Source organism: Haliotis rufescens, unplaced genomic scaffold, assembly GCF_023055435.1.
Source record: "Haliotis rufescens isolate VD_foot unplaced genomic scaffold, xgHalRufe1.0.p SCAF_5, whole genome shotgun sequence".
NCBI lineage: Eukaryota > Metazoa > Mollusca > Gastropoda > Lepetellida > Haliotidae > Haliotis > Haliotis rufescens.
The window spans coordinates 37101089-37120982 of record NW_025964223.1 but is presented as its reverse complement, the minus strand read 5'-3'; the positions used below and the strand labels follow the sequence as shown (position 1 = coordinate 37120982).

The 19894-nt window shown below is 38.7% G+C and overlaps 1 protein-coding gene across 4 annotated transcripts in view; it reads right to left on the bottom strand.

Moving 5' to 3' along the window:
• Nucleotides 1-19651, bottom strand: part of LOC124118517 (titin-like) — a 53049-nt gene extending 33398 nt beyond the window's left edge. For 2 of the 4 annotated variants that reach the window (XM_046480638.2, XM_046480640.2), the window contains exons 1-2: nucleotides 18882-19651; nucleotides 13237-13497 (exon numbers count right to left, since the gene is read on the bottom strand). In XM_046480638.2, coding sequence (XP_046336594.1) covers nucleotides 13237-13497; nucleotides 18882-19112 — 492 coding nt within the window. In that variant the 5' untranslated portion in view covers nucleotides 19113-19651. Of the gene's footprint in view, nucleotides 1-3671; nucleotides 4794-13236; nucleotides 13498-18881 lie in introns of those variants that run through there. The other 2 variants (XM_046480639.2, XM_046480642.2) reach the window with 2 other exon arrangements.
• Between the last annotated feature and the right edge of the window lie 243 nt (nucleotides 19652-19894).

Sequence of the window (19894 nt, the reverse complement as noted above, 5' to 3'; positions counted from 1 at the left end):
GGTTATCCTAGCTCTGCGACAATACCATGAACCGATATGCTAATCGACACATGGTCTATGGCCACGGGGAATGCTGGTGGTAGAATAGCATTAAGTGATGATTGAGCCATGGTATGCAACCCACCTCACACTAGCCTCGTGGCCAGGGGTATCCATCCTGCAGTGACGAAGGCACATTTTATCTGAGTAGAGGGTACAGCAGGGGTTTCACTCCTTCCTCCGTTGCCCCACTGCACCACCTCCTCCTCACTACGTGGTCTCTTTGCCCGGGGAGTTGATGGATGTCTGCTTCGGTACTGCTGTGGCTAGTGGTGTCCTGTTGCCAAACAGTTGCAAGATAAGATTTCACAGTAGCTATCTGCTAGGCCATCTCCTCCTGCAGATTACACTAAGATACAAGTAGCAGCTGGGTGATGTCCTCCAAGGTAATCGGTGCAGGTGGTAGGGACAGTACAGCCTGGTAGGTAGCGTCAATCGTTCTTGGGGCTGGAATTTCTGATGAATCCATTATGGCTGGTGGAGACATAGCTGTGATACTCTTAGTCATCTCCACTGCCATCTTGGCCTTGGAAGCAGTCGACAATTAGCCATCCGCTGAATACACTTGTGGCTAATGAGTCTTCTATCCTCCCTGCACTTCCAGCAATGACGGTGTGGATGTCCCATCACCTTGATGTGTTCACACATCATACAGTTGGAAGTAGGACTCTGGGTCGCTATCAAGAGTTCTAACACACTTATAACTTTATGAAAATAACACTAAACATGTTTTTAGACCGGTTTCAAACCAGATAGTGACTCCATGACAATAATAACACCCAACATGTAGGCATACACAGGAAAAAGTGACTCCGACTGATGTGATCAGTGCTCATGGGGTAAAATTAAGTGTTGATTTCTGGTTGGACAGTGTTCGAAATATGCGTCTGCCCATAGGCCCATGGCAGGTGGATCTCGTGTTGGACACATAGTTTCAAACTTGCATTGGTCCTTATGGCCTGCAGTAAATTTACATGTTGGTTTATTTATCACAATAAGCTGCAGTTTCTTAATAATAAATTTGGGCCTGAAGAGTTTAGTCAGGGCCTGCAGCTTCTGAAGACTGTGGGTCCCGATGGCAGCCTAGCATTTTTACTACTAAAACACTGCAACAAATGAAGAAAAATAAACTACTGCTACAGGCCCCTGGTGATAACTAGTGTGACTGAAGCCAACATAAGAATTATTAGCGCTCATGTTTTTTTGGTTGTTATTTAGCTGTTTAACACCGCACTCAGCAATGTTGCAGCTATATGACGGTGGTCTGTAAATAATCAAGTCTGAACCAGACAATCCAGTATTGACATCATTAGCATCGATCCACGCAATTGGGATACAATGACTTGCAACAACCAAGTCAGCGAGCCTGACCACCCGATCCCGTTAGTGGCTGCTTACGACAAGCATAGTCGCCTTTTACGGCAAGCATGGGTTGCTGGCACTCATGCCATAGATGTAGGGTATTCCCAATAATCATACACAATTTTAAATGCTAGCTTTAGGGATGCAATTATTATTCAAACTATCAATGCATTCTAACTGCCCATATGGACCATTGATGATTTAACATGTTAGTACTTGACATCAATACCATACTACTATTACTAGGCTAGTAAGAGTTTTGATACACATACTAAAATGAAAATTATCACCTCCACTAGAAAACAATTTACCAGTAACATTTCAGAAAAAGTCATTTACTTTAAATATATACCAGACAATATTCAGAGCGAAGTCCCTGAGAACTTCCCAATGAATTTCCTTATCCTAGGAAAAAAGAAGCATGATAGTTCTGACATGTTGAGAAAAAAATCTGCAGAGTTACAGGGAAAAGGTACACAGTATACTATCAAAATAATATTTATAATTACGATATTTATGTGAACACATGGCTAAATACCCTAACAGGTTAAAGAGAGAGAACCAAGAAATCAAATAAATGCCTGAAAATGGTGACCCTGTGGGGATTCTGGGTGTGAATAGGTGTTGAGTACCTCATGCTTGACAGCTTCTATGATTGGCTGATTGTGTGTCACCATGCAGAGTTTAATGATGCTCATATTGTGGACCACAGATTGTCTGGTCCCACCTCAATTATTTTTCTGACCCAAAGTATTGAGTCCAGTATGTCTCTTGGCATCATTTTCAGTAGATTTTACTGTTAACACAAGGACTGAAAGTGTTATTAGCTGAACTTCGAAAATAGAAAGACATTTTGCTTTGGACTAGAGGTAAAAATGACAGACTATTGTTGGTATATACTATGACCTGTGGAGTCTCCACTCTTAGGGCAGCATGCACAAGGAAATGTGCTGTATTTACTAACCAGCCAATTTGATCTCTCATAGGTTGTCAGGAAACCTAACGCAGCACGCTCTTAATCCTGCCACAAATACCACACATGTGTTGTTTCTACCCTCAGACATGAGAGCCTATTGCTTTCCTAATTTGTTATTTGGAGAGATCATAATTAAATCCTTTCTAGTCATGCTCAAAGATAAATGGATGTATTACTGGCCAAGAAAACTTCTTTCTTTTTGTAAAACCAACATGAACAACATGTAGTTCATACACCTCAGGGTTTTCTCAGCGTTTAATATCTTAGGGTCATGACTATATCAACATTTCAACAACAAAAAATTTCTGCTTTATTTGAAATTATTTGTTTGTTGTAGAAATACCAGGTGATGTCTCAGATTAGAACCCTACTGTTTACGTTATTAGCATTATATGTGACATCATCACATACCACAGTGTGGAAAACAATTACCAGTTTGGGGAACATATAAACTACCAACAGTATAAATGTTTTTCATATTTCTAAAGAAACTTTATACTTTGGAAAGGTACATAATTATGACCCACCTGGAGAAAAGGGACCTTATGGGTGCTAGGATGCAATTGTGCTGTGACGTCATAAAGAAAGACATCTGAAGTCAACTTACAGTAAACTACGGTTATAACAAGCTCAAAGGGACCACTAATTTTAGTTTGTTATAACCCGGAGTTTGTTATAAGCATATATACAGCATATATACAGAAAATGGATGGGGCCAAGACACAGTTTGTTATATCCGTCAGTTTGTTATAAGCATGTTCATTATAAATGTAGTTTACTTTACTTGCTGTAAATTGCCATGTATGTGAACTGTACAAAAATATATATTTCTCGTTAGTTCGTAATGTAATAAAAACATTATTTCAAAACATTTCAGAATATATGTCTACTTTCAAGTAATCAGATATTATTAAAAAAACCTGCAATCATAAGTGGGCCATGATAACATAAACATTTATACGCCAGAAAATAGATCTTTGTAGAAAGTGAGTCCAAATGTTTGATGCCATGTATCTCTCAAATAAATATGAATTGAAGCTTATGAATTGTGTTCTTTTGGTCCTAACATACTGTAGTATTAAAATGTAATAAGAAGTCAAAATGTAACATAACCATGATGACTAATGGCTTTTATGTAGCAATATCAAAATGCTTCAAAGCGATCAATATTGCATCAGGACATCTGAAGCTTCATCTGAAACTTGAAGACAAAGCAAAGTGAAACAAACAAGCTCTGCAAACAGTGTTAAAAGCAAAGGCGAAATCAACACAAATGATTAAAAGTGGAACCTACATCCAAATCTGTTGAGGATTTCTTTGATGAACTGCTATTGCCACAATATGAATCATCCTGTTTTATATCTTCAGTACTTGGCAAAATCTGTGGCAAACTCATCTGCTTGCCAGTAATAGCCATGTCCTGCAGAACATCATGGCGCTTTATCTCCGATGGATACAAGAATAACTTCCCATGAACAGGTTTACGCCTCATTTTGTCAGCACTAGAAAAAGTTTGAATGTCCTCTAATACTTGCTGAATTGATGTTGCCATATTCTTATCACAACAGCCAGAACAATATACGTCAAACTTCACCTTGTAAAACTCTTAATGATATATGGTGTTAAGGTAGTTTATCTTCATAATCTTGGTGAAAGCATTCATATGGATTATTACTTGTTCTTGTGATGAGACAATCTCGTTTCTATTGCAGATTGTTTGTATAGTTGTTGGACTTGTAAGACCTCCTGCAAACACATGTACTTTCCTGTGTCTTGGCTAGCAACTGAGTCACTCTTTCTAAACTTCCATATGGCTTAATATGCAAAAATACACCATCAGTATTTGTATGTCAGCGTTGGTCGTGTACATATTCCCCACTGAGTCAAGAAGGACTGTCTTAGTATTTTATAGCTTACTGACAGATCGGTTTCTCAAAGTGACTGCCTGAGCAGATCTCTCCCCTCAAATACCCTCCTTGTGACTGACTACAGTTTTATGGTGCTATTCCTCATTGTTTAGCTCATCTCTGTATAGAAACCATTTCTTTCCACCCAGTTACACATAAATAGAAATAAACTATTTATTTGCAGAATTCTTCCTTCTGTTTGCTATTCTGTGTTCAAATGTAAGTTTTGATCTTACTTAAGATTATAAGAGCATATCTTAAATACATGTCTCAATTCTAACACCAATAAATTATGATTTGGGGGGGGCCTGTCATCAAATTCCTTACTTTACTTTCTTAATCATCTGTCAGTCCATCTGGAAGGTGTATAATTCATCCTCCTCTTGTCCATACGAAAATGACACAGACATTGTGGCTGTTAACACAAGCATCTTTAGGTATCTGTGACCCAAGGCCCACAACAGATTCCATAACAACCTAACAAGGCATCTGTGACCCGAGGCCCACGACAGGTTCTATAACCATATGACAAGGCATCTGTGAGCCAACGGGTGGGCAACAACACCGATGAGAAGGTGCTGTCAGTTTATCACCCTGACATGCTATTGGTTGAGGAATTACCTTGACCAATCCCACCTATTGATAGTCCCTTGGCATTGGGGTAACACGCTCCCATACCAGGATTCCAACATGGAGAGGGAAAACAACGATCAGTCGTCATCCGTCAAGGAGACAGGAGAGTGTCATCACAAATCATTACGTGACCAGAAAGACGTTCCCTTCAAAGGGTGGACGAATCATCAATCCCCCCTACAAAGATAGTTTCCTCTTATGGGGACTTGGCAACCTCTTCACAAATCTCTCCAAACTTCAACAGGCAACAATGACGCCCTATACCCCTAGTAAATTAATGCTGAAAAAAATGTTGAGAACAAATGGAAGGTTTAAACAATGGAAACCATTGCTAGGATATACACTTTACACATCTCATGGTACATTTATTTGAGCACTGTCAAATGTAAGGATAATGGTATTTTGATTCATCCACTAGATTTTGGTTCCTAGCTGTGACAAGATAGTGTCATGTAATGACAAATATGATTCAACTTTGAGTCTCTCACCATAAATCACAGTGTTTAACTGTTGCGCTCTAGATAAACATGTTACAGGACGTGTCATGAGAACAAACGACATGATAGTGATGCCTTAAACACTCTTAATTCGTTGACCTCCTATGTAATTTACAATATTGGAAGCAATAAAGTGCTTTTGCACTAACAACAAACTGTCTGTCTTGATCTAAAGTAGATATATCCAGGAATGTAACATCATTCTTTATTACCCATAGCTTAGAAATACATGTACCCGGTAACCAAGTTCATAAAAAATCGTATGTGCACTTGTGCAAATATCACTTCACGCACACCAGTGTATTGTATGTGTCATCTGGATGCCATTGTTGGCGTCAATCGAAATCTCATTGTGACAACAAATTTGATTTTTCTAAGACAGCGGTCATGATCAGTACATTTTTCAAAAGGGGAGCTCAAAAGGATTAAGAAAGCTCTTACTCAGGAAATACAGGAATTTCATAAAATCAGTGTGACAAACATGTTGAAAATAATATCTGTTTATGTTTCCTGTAAGACAAGTGTCGGCCTGGCTGTACTGTACTTAACCATGGTCGCCTGCTGAACAACCATGGGGAAGCTGATTAAATCATTTAACTGCAGGGCTGTTGCCGATGGGAAATTTCACTTATTATATACAACTAAAACATGATCACAGCATATTGATAGATCCATTAATGAGGTGAGGTGAAGTGAAAGCTCAGGTTTTCAAGTGCTAGCCCACAAAGATAGTAGGGGCAGTTTAACATGGATATCCCATTCAGACACATTAAACTGACTCTGAGCCGACCAGTCCTTGTTTTAGCCCCTAATGTCAAAGGCTAGAGTAACAACAAGTACCATCTTTTAATGTCCAGGTTAACCCTGTATCCTCCTTATTGTACTGTATTATCATCCATAGTTTACTACATTATCATCCATATTGTACTGTATTATCATCCATAGTTTACTACATTATCATCCATATTGTACTGATTATCATCCATATTTTACTACATTATCATCCATATTGTACTGTATTATCATCCATAGTTTACTACATTATCATCCACATTGTACTGTATTATCATCCATATTTTACTACATTATCATCCACATTGTACTGTATTATCATCCATACTTTACTACATTATCATCCACATTGTACTGTATTATCATCCATATTTTACTACATTATCATTCACATTGTACTGTATTATCATCCATAGTTTACTACATTATCATCCATATTGTACTGTATTATCATCCTTGTTATACTATATCACCCTTATTGTACTGTATTGTAACCTTAAGTGTACTATTATCATCCTTATTTTGCCATGTTATCATCCTAATTCTACTGTATTATCATCCTTGTACTATATGTTCATCAGTGAACTATATGCTCATCCCTATTGTACTATTATCTCTTATTGTACTGTGTTATCATCCGTGTACTATATATTGATCCCTATTGTACTATTATCTCTTATTGCACTGTTATTATCCTAATTGTACTGCATTGTCATCCTTGTACTATATGTTCATCAGTGTACTATATGTTCATTCCTATTGTACTATTATCTCTTATTGCACTGTGTTATCATCCATATTGTATTGCATCATCATCAGTGTATTAGTTCATTCCTATGTACTATTATCTCTTATTGTACTGTGTTATCATCCTTATTGTATTGTATCATCATCATTGTACTATATGTGCATCCGTGTACTATATGTTCATCCCTGTTGTACTATTATTTCTTTTTGTACTGTGTTATCATCATTATTGTATTGTATCATCATCATTGTACTATATGTTCACCCATGTACTATATGTTCATCCCTATTGTACTATTATCTCTTATTGTACTGTGTTATCATCCTTATTGTACTGTATCATTATCCTTGTACTATATGTTCATCAGTGTACTAAATTGTACTATTAGTATTATCTCTTATTGTACTATTATCTCTCATATTGTACTGTGTTATCATCCTTGTTGAACTGTATTATCATCATTATTGTACTGTATTATCATCCTTGTTATTTAAGGATTGACTGTGTATTTTTCCCGGTTCATTGAGGTATGAATCGAAAAACCAATGTGCAAACTGTATGATTCCGCGTAGCCGAGTGCGGCGTTAAACAACAAACCAACCAACCAACCTTATTGTACTGTATTGTCATCCTTATACTATATGTTCATCCGTGTACTATATGTTCATCCCTATTGTACTATTATCTGGGGGCACGGGTGGCCCAGTCGTCTAAGGCACCGCAATTCGCTGTGCAGAGTTGCGTCCCTTGGGCACACCAGAAACCTATGATTGTGGGTTCGAATCCTCGTTCCCCCCGATTATGTTTCTAGGTTTGTCAGCACCATACCCGTGCTCGTGGGTTTCACCAAAGTGGTAAAGGTCTGAGACCTGCATCACTTCGGGCTTTCCTCCCACATTAAGCTGAAACGCCGCGATATAACTGGAATACTGTTAAAAGCGGCGTTAAACCCAACTCACTCACTCACTCACTACTATTATCTCTCTTATTGTACTGTTATCATCTTTGTTGTACTATAATTGTACTGTATTATCATCCTTGTCGTACTGTATTATCATCCTTGTTGAGTGAGTGAGTGAATATGGTTTTACGACGCTTTCCAGCAATATCACGGCAGGGGACACCAGAAATGGGCTTCACACATTGTACCCATGTCGGGAATCGAACCCGGGTCTTCGGCATGACGAGCGCACGCCTTAACCACTTGGCTACCCAACCGCCCCCATCCTTCTGGTACTGTATTATCATCCTTGTACTATATTTTCATCCTTATTGTACTAATGGTTGGCCCTAGTTAATAAATAATCCCTGGTTTCATTACCCTTATATAAATTCCCATTTTGTTTATCAAATTCAAGGCATACTACTCGATTACAGTCTATATTGGTACAGTGTTTGCATTAAAAAATATTCAAGTTTTTATACAGATGCCATTATTGCAATTTCAGACACTCCAAGATATAAAAAATGCAACTAATTACTATGAATCAGAATCACATTCAAGAGACTGGTGTGTTTGAGAAATCATAATACACAATACATTGTAAGCCACTTGAACAGCCAACAAAGTCAGGAATTATAATGAAAACATTTGAATTTAATTGAAGAATGACCCGTAGTTAGTTCATCCTAACTTATGCTCACAGAGGCTGTAATAGTATTGGACACTAGCACCAGTGCAAGAAATCAGGCTAAGATTTCAGAAACACTCAATAATTAATTCTTGGAATTAGGTTTGTGTTCCAAAGAGGTTGTTTATTTCAAAAGACATATTGGTTGGTTGGTTTGTTGTTTAACGCCGCACTCAGCAATATTCCAGCTATATGACGGCGGTCTGTAAATAATCGAGTCTGGACCAGACGATCCAGTGATTAATATCATGAGCAGCGATCCACGCAATTGGGATTGCCAAGCGAGCCTGACCACCTGATCCCGTTAGTCGCCTTTTACTACAAGCATAGTCGCCTTTTACGGCAAGCATGGGTTGCTGAAGATCTATTCTACCCCGGATCTTCACAGGTCAAAAAGACATATTGGGCCAATATTAAACCAATATAAGCCACAAAGAGTTACTGCCCTTTTCAATGTCAGCTTGAGTCTATTTGACACGTCTGAAATGCAAAGTACTGAGGTGGGTGACATCACACTTCATATAGGTATTCATTCTGTGTCACATGACATGAGTGAGATAGACATCACAGGGCTGATACAACACCGTGTTTAACAACAAGAAGCAGCAGATCTCATTAACATGATGCGTCAATGATGCTCCAAACAGATTTTGATAACAGCTTTAACAGGCTTTACATAGCTCTTTATAGTTTACAGATATGAAATGTAAGTACCAAAAAAAGAGATGAAAAATGTGTACTCCATTAGACAACACAGATGTAAAGACACACATTCACTGCATGCAACTTGAACAAACGGCACGGGAGCAGGTTATGCTCCACATTGAATTAGAGGAGCAAAACAATATGCTATTAAAGTCTATATGTGGCAGACACAACATTGTACATATTTATTTTATTCGCCTTCAGTAACTGCTTTTAAGTGTTCAACTTTTATGTTTAATCATTGGTTAAGATAGATTAAATGTAGTTAATGTGTCCTTCATGTTGTAAGCCTTAACAAACCCAAGCCATGACTTGCTCAACTGATACAGCCCTGCTACATATATGCTATCTAAGTCTATATGCTATCTAAGTCTATATGCTATCTAAGTCTATATGCTATCTAAGTCTATCTGCTATTAAAGTCTATATGCTATCTAAGTCTATATGCTATCTAAGTCTATCTGCTATCTAAGTCTATCTGCTATTAAAGTATATATGCTATCTAAGTTTATGTGCTATCTAAGTCTATATGCTATCTAAGTCTATCTGCTATTAAAGTCTATATGCTATTAAAGTTTATATGCTATTTAAGTCTATATGCTATCTCAGTCTAAATGCTATCAAAGTCTATATGCTATTAAAGTCTATATGCTATTAAAGTCTATATACTATCAGAGAAAATCATGCATAAAAAAGGATGAAATCATAATAAATTTCTTACAAAGATCTATTGGCAAAATACACATTTTTGTTACATGCCCGTGAGGAGATCACCAGTTTAATCAAAATACAGCTGTATTACACATTGTGTAATACCAAAATGCGTGCTTATGTACTCTCGTAACAAGTTTCACAAACAAATATGGAGAGCTCTCAACATCCCTTGGCTTATTCAACGACATTGCGTGTGGAGATGATAGATCACTGAGAGGAGCTTATGCACACTCGATGATCCAAGCAACCTTGTTGCTAGGCTGACATCACAAGGCATTGTTTCGCTGATCGATCGTGCAACAGAATTCCACAAATTACATCATCGGGTATTGTGGCGTGATTGTAAACTTTGAGGTGCAGGGCCCGTTATATGGTACTAAATTCAAACGTTTCAACTTTTGACGTGTTTAAAGTATTATTCTGTCAAACTCAATAGAATTATGCCATGGATCGTGTAGGTGTCAGCCTATTCACACTCAACAGTATAATTCTAAAAACGTTATAAATGGCAAGTAATAAATAAAATACGAAACGAGGTCCTGTGTAAAACCAATTCTATGAAACTCGCTCGTCAGATACCAGAACTATTCACTCATTTCATAAAATTGGTATTACACAGGAGCTTGTTTGGTATTCTATATTAATTAAACTACCATAACGTGAAGCACTTCAATGCTTTATTTCATTGTGTCAGCAAAAATCTGACTTACGTTATCCGTAACAAACTTCATTGCCGATACATTATCAACAAATAAACTGCATACTAGCTTCATAAAGTCCTCTTCCAAAACTTGATGGTCCGGAAGTGGAGAATCATGGGTTTGATACAACTTCTGCTTCGATGGAGGTAAGGTTAGCCGGTCATCATGTCTGAGCTTGAGTAGGCTTTCAGAAGCCTGATGTACCAGCTTGTCTGCATAACTCGGCCACGGCAATGTCTGGTGGGTATGTTGAGATGATGTGTGAGCATGATATCCTCCATATTCCAGCATTCCTTCTGTATAATCCCATTGGAGTGAAACGTCAGACTGATTAACCTCCTCATATAGGTCCGATTCCGCGTCAGAATGACCATGGGTAACTCCCGGGAGGGGTGGATGTTCGTCATAATCCATACACTCAACGTATCTCCTGTGCGGTTCATCATCCTCTGGTGTCCAGGACTCCGCTACGAGTAAGGTCTGTGCAGCTTGTGATGACTGCCCGTGTATAACGGAACCCGTACAGGAATAATGGTCCTCCATCAAACCGATAGGCTGTCGCATGATGTAAACTCCGTCTCAGTCGGTAGACCATGGACAGTCCTGTGCGGTCCGAGCAGTCGGCTTGGATACCGTCGGTTGATGGTGACTATGCGATTGATGTGACGCTCCCGTAACAGTCCTGCCGTACAGCCGTAGCTGTGGTCTAAATGCCCGTGTCTCTCGGGAGGGTAAAGCTTGGGAGCTTATACCTGGCTGGTCCGTATGGTCATCTGTGGTAGGCGGTACAGGCGTGGCTGGTCTGAACAGATACCTCCCTTGGGCCTCTTGGCCTAAGGACTCTTCTTAGCCAATACTGTCTGTTCTGTGAGGATCTTCCATGATCATAAAATGGCCACACAAGGGGTTAGGGAGACTCCATGACAATCTTTGTCTTTGACCGTGGTCTAACTAACTGAATTGTTAGTTAAACACCACTTGGCAATGACGGAACTTCTTTTTTCCTCTATCTTTTGTCTTGATGATAGAACAATTTCATGAAAAACATTTGTCGCCAGCAGGAATCGAAACCAGAGAAGTCTGCACTGAAGGCTAACGAATGTAGTCTTCTGCCACGGCAACATGGGAGATAGTTTATGAAATTAACAACTAAATATATACTTACATCAGGACCAAGTGCTTATCCCTTTATGAATTGCGAAATGTGTTTCATGCAATGTTTACACAGTATGTTACTCTATGCATTCTAGTATTTGTACAGTACTTTTGATTTTGTAGCTTTTGGTTCAACGAAATGAACAGATAGAAAAGAAATTACTATTATCTTGATCAGGGCTATATTTGCTCATAATAGGCCCATCAACATGGGCAAGTAATATTTAGTTGATTAATTAATGTGCTCGAGTTGGTCCAAAATGAATGGTATACTTGCCCCGGGACATGCATTTCATAACCCAAATTGGGAAAGTGCGAGGTGCACGTGCAAAAGGCTCAGGGAACACATTTCACGTGCTTAAACGAAGGGCCGACTAACACAGTGTTCTCATAGTTGAGCAAAGAGTTCATGAATATCTTTCAAAATACCTTTAAGAAAACAATTTTTTTAAAGCATTTTAGGTGCCATAAATGTTGGACATGGTTATAGTATGTTAGACCACTTGGACCCCAGTGTCTCATCGTTGAAATGGTTGATTAAACCACTTGGCGCTGCGCACCTCGTGGTTTAACTACCCATTTCAATGATTAGACACTGGGTACTTGTGGTCTAACCTATATTTCATATATCTGTTTTATTAGAAAACCATAGAACAATCTTAGATTAAATGAGACTGACCAAGTGCTCGATCATTACAACTATAGCAATAGGCGCTGAGTCTAGCACACACAGGAAAGAAGGGAAGTTTTCCTTCATTACGCACGTCATAGCTTGGGTTGCTATAGTGCTATTCAGGGACAACTAATTGTGTGTAATTGACAGTGAAGAGGATGCCTGTTGAAAATCTGAAAATTTAGTTAGCGTAACTGAAGCCAAAATACAAGATTTATGGCAAAGATGTAATAGAGGTAGAGGATTCGCAAGAATCATAAATATATATACACAAGTCCCCAGTGGCTGAGCATTCTGTCGGTGGCTTAGCATTCAGAAGGTTCAGGGTTTGTATTCCTGTCATTCGTCTCATACACCTATCACCTAGATTTTAATCTCTCTAACAACATCATTACCTAAGTACTGAGGAACATATTTATAAGCATATTGTATGTGCTGTCAAATAGTTTGTTTTCTTCACATCATCATGATTCCAAATAGAAAATACATACACTCATGAAAGTTTTATTTCCATTCTCAGAATCTTTAAGTGGATCTTGCCGTGAATCATATCCCACATGAAAAGTATGTTTCATATTATTATTCCATCTTTAAGCCAAGTTCCAGCAATGGAAGCCTTAGAAAATATTCTTGGCAATTTCACTTACAAGAACTTGAACTGAATAGTTAAATTTTTTAAGACTACTCCAGATACGAGACATACCTTTCTGTATGGGACCCAGGTGTTGAGGGCATCTACCCACACAATTTTCCCACTCCTTCCCGCACGAGTTTGTTCCTGCCCTCCCTCATCCCCACCTGGGGATGGAAACTTGAGATGGGCAGGGAGTGTGAGATGGTCTCGGACAAATGCAGTGGGGTCATCCTGACTGGTAGCTAGAACATCTTCCTCTACAATGGGATCACACCAGGCGAATGTTGTCGAAGTCCTTGAGGGTAGTGTAGGACTTCTGATATGACCCCCCTGAAATACAATGTTTCTGTCAGTGGTTCATAACATACCACCATCAGACTTGAACCAAGAGATCATTTTCTAGGGAAAATGGTAAGAACAAGATATATTCAGCACAATACTGATATTGAGAGAGCCATTATGGAATGCACATAAGATCATACCAGTCAGTGACTTTAGCCATAAGTTTGTGCAAAGAAAAAAGTCTTTCAGCTCTGGTCAAGCCTATTTACTTGCCATATTTACATCAGTTTAATGCACACACACGTGTTGCTCATGACACTATGTATGACCACTAGTAAAGTAATTAAAGTAGCCTACACAAGTTGACATTTTATCATCTATTGAAAGGGATAGGTTTGGGGAAACGTTTGGGCATATGCTCTTTGAATCAGCAAACATTTGCACAACAGCAGGGGTTTACCTGGGTCTCTATTTTCAGGCCCAGGAAATCCTCAATAATATAATTATTGGGGGGTCAAAATCAATGTGCATGCCACTACTATGGTGGTGTCCTCGGCTATGAGGACGGACGATTGGGAGAGACGTATCTTCCATGCCAGGATGGCATAATAAATGGCCTTCATTTCCTTGCAGTTGATATGTAGGATCCTCTCTCTAGTGTTCCAAGATCCTTGTACAGTGAGATTGTCCATATGGGCTACCCATCCCGAATCTGACGCGTCTGTAATAGATGGTGTTCAGGCGTCGGAGAAGTCAGAGGAATGCCGCTCATCAAATGCTCTCTGTGAGTCCACTAAAGCAGGTCCTGTAATAAGTTGGGAGGTAACTGAGTCTTGAACTCTAGGGTGTGGGATCTAGGGTGGACAGGATCCATGTTTGCAGAGGATGTAACATCAACCTTCCTCTGAAGGTTATTTCTTGTAGAGCCGTTAGGTTGCCTTAAAGAGACATCCACCACCTTAGAGACCTGCTGGGTTGAATTGATAGGGATTGAATCATAGTAATAGTCCTGACGAATCGATCCTCTGGTGGACAAAGATATCCCTTCTGGAATTGGAAATGCACTCTGATGTATACAATGTCTTGAACCGGAGTGGTCTTGGACTTGGAGGGATTGACTAGGAGGCCTAGGTAGATCATAAGCTGAACCAGAAATAGCATGTTCTGGGCTAACTGAGCTTCTGCCAGGAAATCGTCCAGGTAACCATGCATTTGTACTATCTGGAGGTGGGTAAATCTGATGACTGGCGCTGTGTTCCTGGTAAACAGCCAAGGGGCTATTGATATCCCAAATGGTAAGACCTGGAACTCATAGCATTGACCATTGATAGCAGGTCAAGGCTGATGAGCCAATCTCCTGTCGTCAAAGCATGGATTCCATCTGGAACTTTGGAGGAGGTACCAGGAATGATTTCTTGAGGATCTTATAAGTCTATTATCATCCTCATGTCGGGCGAATTCTTCTTCGGAACTAAGAATACCAGAGAATAAAAAACCTTGGTCTTGTTGATCTCCAATAGTTTCGGAATGGCTCACTTCTTTAGCAGCTTCCTGACGGCCAGATCTGCGGCCGCTTGTTAGGCTCCGACTCATCTGCAGCTGTAAATACTTACATCTGAAACAGTAGCATGTCTAACATACTTTCTTTCTTTCTTTGTTGTTTAACGCAGCACTCAGCAATATTCCAGCTAAATGACAGCAGTCTGTAAATAAGCGAGACTGGACCAGACAATCCAGTGACATTCCAGATGTGCAGTGATTGTTGCCAGAAGACCCGCCAGACGTCCCATTTTGACAGGAAACCACCGTCAAGCACGTCTACAGTGGTACAGACTATTCACTGACGAGTCTTGTTTTCACTTCAGCCACAGCGACGAACGGATTCGAGTTTACTGACGTCGCGGTGAACGTTACATCAATCATTGTGCCATGGAAGAAGATCGGTTTTTGGGGTGGCAGCGTTATGGTATGGGGTGGGATTACAGCAAGACAGAGGACCCGTTTGATAGTGGTAGAGGGAAATCTCAATGGACAGTGCTACCGCGACGAGATCATCGGCCCTGTTGTTCTACCGTTTTTGCGTCATCATGGCCCAGGCATTACCTTTCAGCATGACAATGCCCGGCCTCGTATTGCTCGACTTGTTCAGGATTCTCTTCAACAAAACAACGTGAATGTCATCCCCTGGCCTTCGATGTCAACCAGGTGTTCCACAGACAATCCAGGAACTTCAAAACATGCTCCAACAGATATGGACAGATATCCCACAAGGCTTTGTGCGACGCCTGGTCCATTCCATGAGACGAAGATGTGTTGCTTGCATCACAACCAGAGGTGGACACACACGCTATTGATTTGTAAATTGACATTTTGGCATGTTCATGTTTTTTTATGAAATCACGCATTTTCTGAAGTCAGTATGGCAAATTAAACCATTTGAACACTTACAGGAGTCTTTTACCTGTTGCAAACCGAAATTGTTTCAGATTTGGTAAAAAACATAACTTTGCATTAAATCTTATTTAATGTCACAGGAACATTTGTTGTTCAGTATATGTTTGATCATTCGAGAATCTTCTGGAGGGGACTGTTTCTAGAAGGCTGGCTGTACAAGTCTATATAAAAGCGAAAAGAGAGCAATTCGAGCATTTCAATTTGGAAATCACCTCATAACAATTTACATGTCATTAAATCTATTGCATTTGCACTCAGTAATTTCTTGCTCTAAATAGTTAAGTTAATTCAAAACTAACAGATCCTAATTTTTAAGGTGCCTACTCTCACTTATTTTCTGTGGCAGTCAATGTCACTTTGTGAGAACAAAGAGCATAAATAATATATACCAAACATTTCAAACTTTACAGTAGTTCTCTAACATAGTTGCAGTATTTTTATTACTAAAAAGAAAAAATGCTTGCTTTAGCCCTATCTTATATTGAAATTAAATGTAATCAGAGCCACAACATTGTCTTTAGGTTCTTACCCGAATGATCAGTAAGCATGGTAAGAACATGATTGTGTTTAATTAAATGAATACAGACACGATACAAGTGAGTGAGATTGTGAGGTTTTACAACAGTCAGCCCTCTTACAGCTATATCCACAGTCAATAATTGAGTGAGTTGTATTTTACGCCGCTTTTAGCAATGTTCCGGCAAGATCACGGCAGGGGGGACACTAGAAATGGGCTTCAAACATAGTACCCATTTGGGGAATCTATCCCAGGTCTTTGGTATGACAAGCAAATGCTTTAATCACTTAACTACCCCACTGCACCCACAGTCATTAAACATGACAAATAAGCGCTTTACATTTTCATGATATTTTCAACTATAAAATTCTCTTTAGGGCAGAAAAGAAAAAACACCTTAGCTGCCATGTATTCAAACAGTTATGGTGTCCTTGGAAGTTTTCAGCTATATTTTAATCTAGGGATACTCTTCACACAAGGGTTATGACAGACCTCATTGACTTTCAATACACTGATGACCATTCACTAATTATTGCTATGAGCATATAAATCCTGTATAGAGCTCTGTACAAACTCTACAATAGCATCTACATTTACAATATTCAATTATCATTGAAGGGTATTGATAAACATGTGTTTAAACCAGAGCTTTCTATTAATCAGAAGTATTGTCAACAATACAATTACTTACCAGTAGTACATATACAAATTCAAAGAATATTGAAGATTTAATATCCTCTGATAACAACATCCATAAGGAGCCAGGTATTGGCAATGAGTTGTTAGTACTTTATGTTAGCTAAAGTGAAATATAAGTAACATAAAAAATAATAATTCCAGTCCCAGAATTTATGTGGTTACTTTTACAATGATGGAATGTGAGTAAACTTTGATATTCTATTCTCTTAAACATAAAGGGCAGACTCTATTAACCTTTAGCCTGCTGAAATATGTTTTGAGGTAAATAAATTACTGAAAGTTTTGATATTAAGCAAGCTGAGCACTTATGCATGTCATACGTAATTTAAATGTTACGCAAAGCCTTCTTGGTAAATAGATATGGCGAGTTTTATTTTGGGGTGTGGACGGGCCTGGATTATATCAAGCAACTTGGAAAAATGTTATTGTGACTTAGCCAAAATTCACCAAAGGATTAGTCAGCATGGTGAGACAATTCTAAGTTATTATAAACTATCTAAACTGATCATCTGTTTTCTTGGGACCTAAAATACTGGAAGAAAATGTCTTCTGTTCCCAGCTCGTCTAGTGCCCAGCACCTTGAATAACTCACACTATTGAGGACCACATGAACAGTATTAGCATGCTCAACTTCAGAATTCTAGTGCTTTATAAATAGTTCTTGCCTGGTGTGTTATCATATAAGACTTAATGTTTGTCGCTGAATATCCACTTCATACTATAGTTCAAACAATGATCAACAACTTGAACAAACACACCTCACTGAGTACATAAATTTTATGATATGTGTAGATTAATGGCACATTCAGTTTTGCATGTTTTGGTCTTCATAATAAGTCAACAAGTAAAACCATTTCAACAACAAATGTAAAATATGATAATAATCAAAATGTCTCAAAGAGGTTAAAATTACATTTGTTTCAAGAATCAATAGTTAGATCTACTTTGTTTACATTTTCTGTCTGTTTTATTCAGCAAAATTGACTCACTGAGAACTGGTTCAGAATTATAGCCCTCAAATGCCACTAGTCAATGTGGACTACCATCAATCAAATTTTACTTGTCCCCGGCACAATTTAGTAGTCTCAGGCTAGTGTTTCGAAAGCTGACTCCATATAGATTTTTGCCCAACTGTTCAGCTTGTAGATTCAAGTATTTTGCACATACTGAATATTCAATCATTCACAACAAAATCAGACCTTTTCATACATGCTATTTTGAGAGAATTATTAATGCATCATATCTTCTTAATAATTATCTTGAAAAGTGAACATATAGATTCTGGGGACAATATTTAGTCATGCTGTTCTTAGACTCCAATTCTGGACCCACCATAGTTTACAGTTTCTTTCACTGCCTGGGTGAGTAATTGAGCAAATAGATAAAAGAAACACCTATTAATAGGTTATCTTGTTTACTCATGACAGTGCAAGCACACATCCTGGGCATTACATTTAGCACAATGACTAAGTATGATTGCCTGTGGACATATTTAACCTTTTGTCAAACTACGATATGGCTATTAATGTGGCATAACATGGCTTTACATGACCATGGTAAAGTACTTACTTTAGAAACCGATACTAGGCTGAGCCTTTTTCGAGTATCTTCTCCTTAGATCATCAACATTTGATTTCTTTGAAATCCACCAACAAGACATGCATTTTAGTCTAGGCTTACATCTTCTAGGCCTATAGGGTCTATCGAACAGAGCCTATACAAAGCCAAACCCTGCTGAAAACTGAGTAATTAAACTACCAACCTTGTTTAATATTGATTGTTCGATGTAATGGCTTCTGAGATTGTCACAGTATGTTGTGTTGTGACAATGTACTTTGTCGTAGTCAAAAGTTCCATATTCTCTAGAAATGGTTCCATAACAACGCGACTTGTCGGTGCTGCCCCGCGAGATTCTATATGGAGTTGAAAATCGGTCTTCATCGAATAAATCCGAATCATAGCTTATCTCAGAGAGAGTAGGAATAGACGCCATCTATAACGAAAGAGAGCCGCTTTCCTAGACACACGTCTTTCGAATATTCATATAGGCCATAGCCATCCGACGCTAGAGTCTTCTCGCCATGTCGACGTTCCACCTTGCACGTGGTGAACAAATATTGCTGTGCGTGCTGAAGTGATGTATGGAATCCCACCGGGGTCATGAAGTCATTTAGCGGTATCATTAGTCCCATAAGAACAGATAGACTATGCAGAAGTCTAATTACATGAATTCTCTTTTGTTGTCATATGGATCACTGACTTCTTTTCTTAGATCATATCCGTTGTAGACATAATTATGCTGCTGCACGAAAGTTGTATGTTGTCCACCGCTTTTGAGAGCACAAATGCTCTCCACAAAATGCCTCTGGTCTGTACGGAACAGCTAAAGAATAATAACACACAGGTAATTTACCCAACACTGTTTGCTCAAATATGACAAGACCTTTAGTTTCCCGATCGTTATTCAACATTTGAATAATCATATATCAGCGCGCAAAACATGCACATATTTGCGTGTTTTATCGTTTGTTTGCTAAATTGCCTGGAGTTATCTCCCCTTGGGAAAATCCTTGCAAAACGTACAGGTCCTCAGTAGGTTGACCCATTCTTGTCGATGAATTCGGGTGGTTATAATTTTCATAAAACTATATGTGACATATATTCAACGTTCGTCAATAGTGTCTGCAATATGTTGTGCAACGCGAACACAGATATAAAGTGACAAATTTTGACAGGGTGTGAACAGATCGACATAAAAAAAATCGAATTTATCAG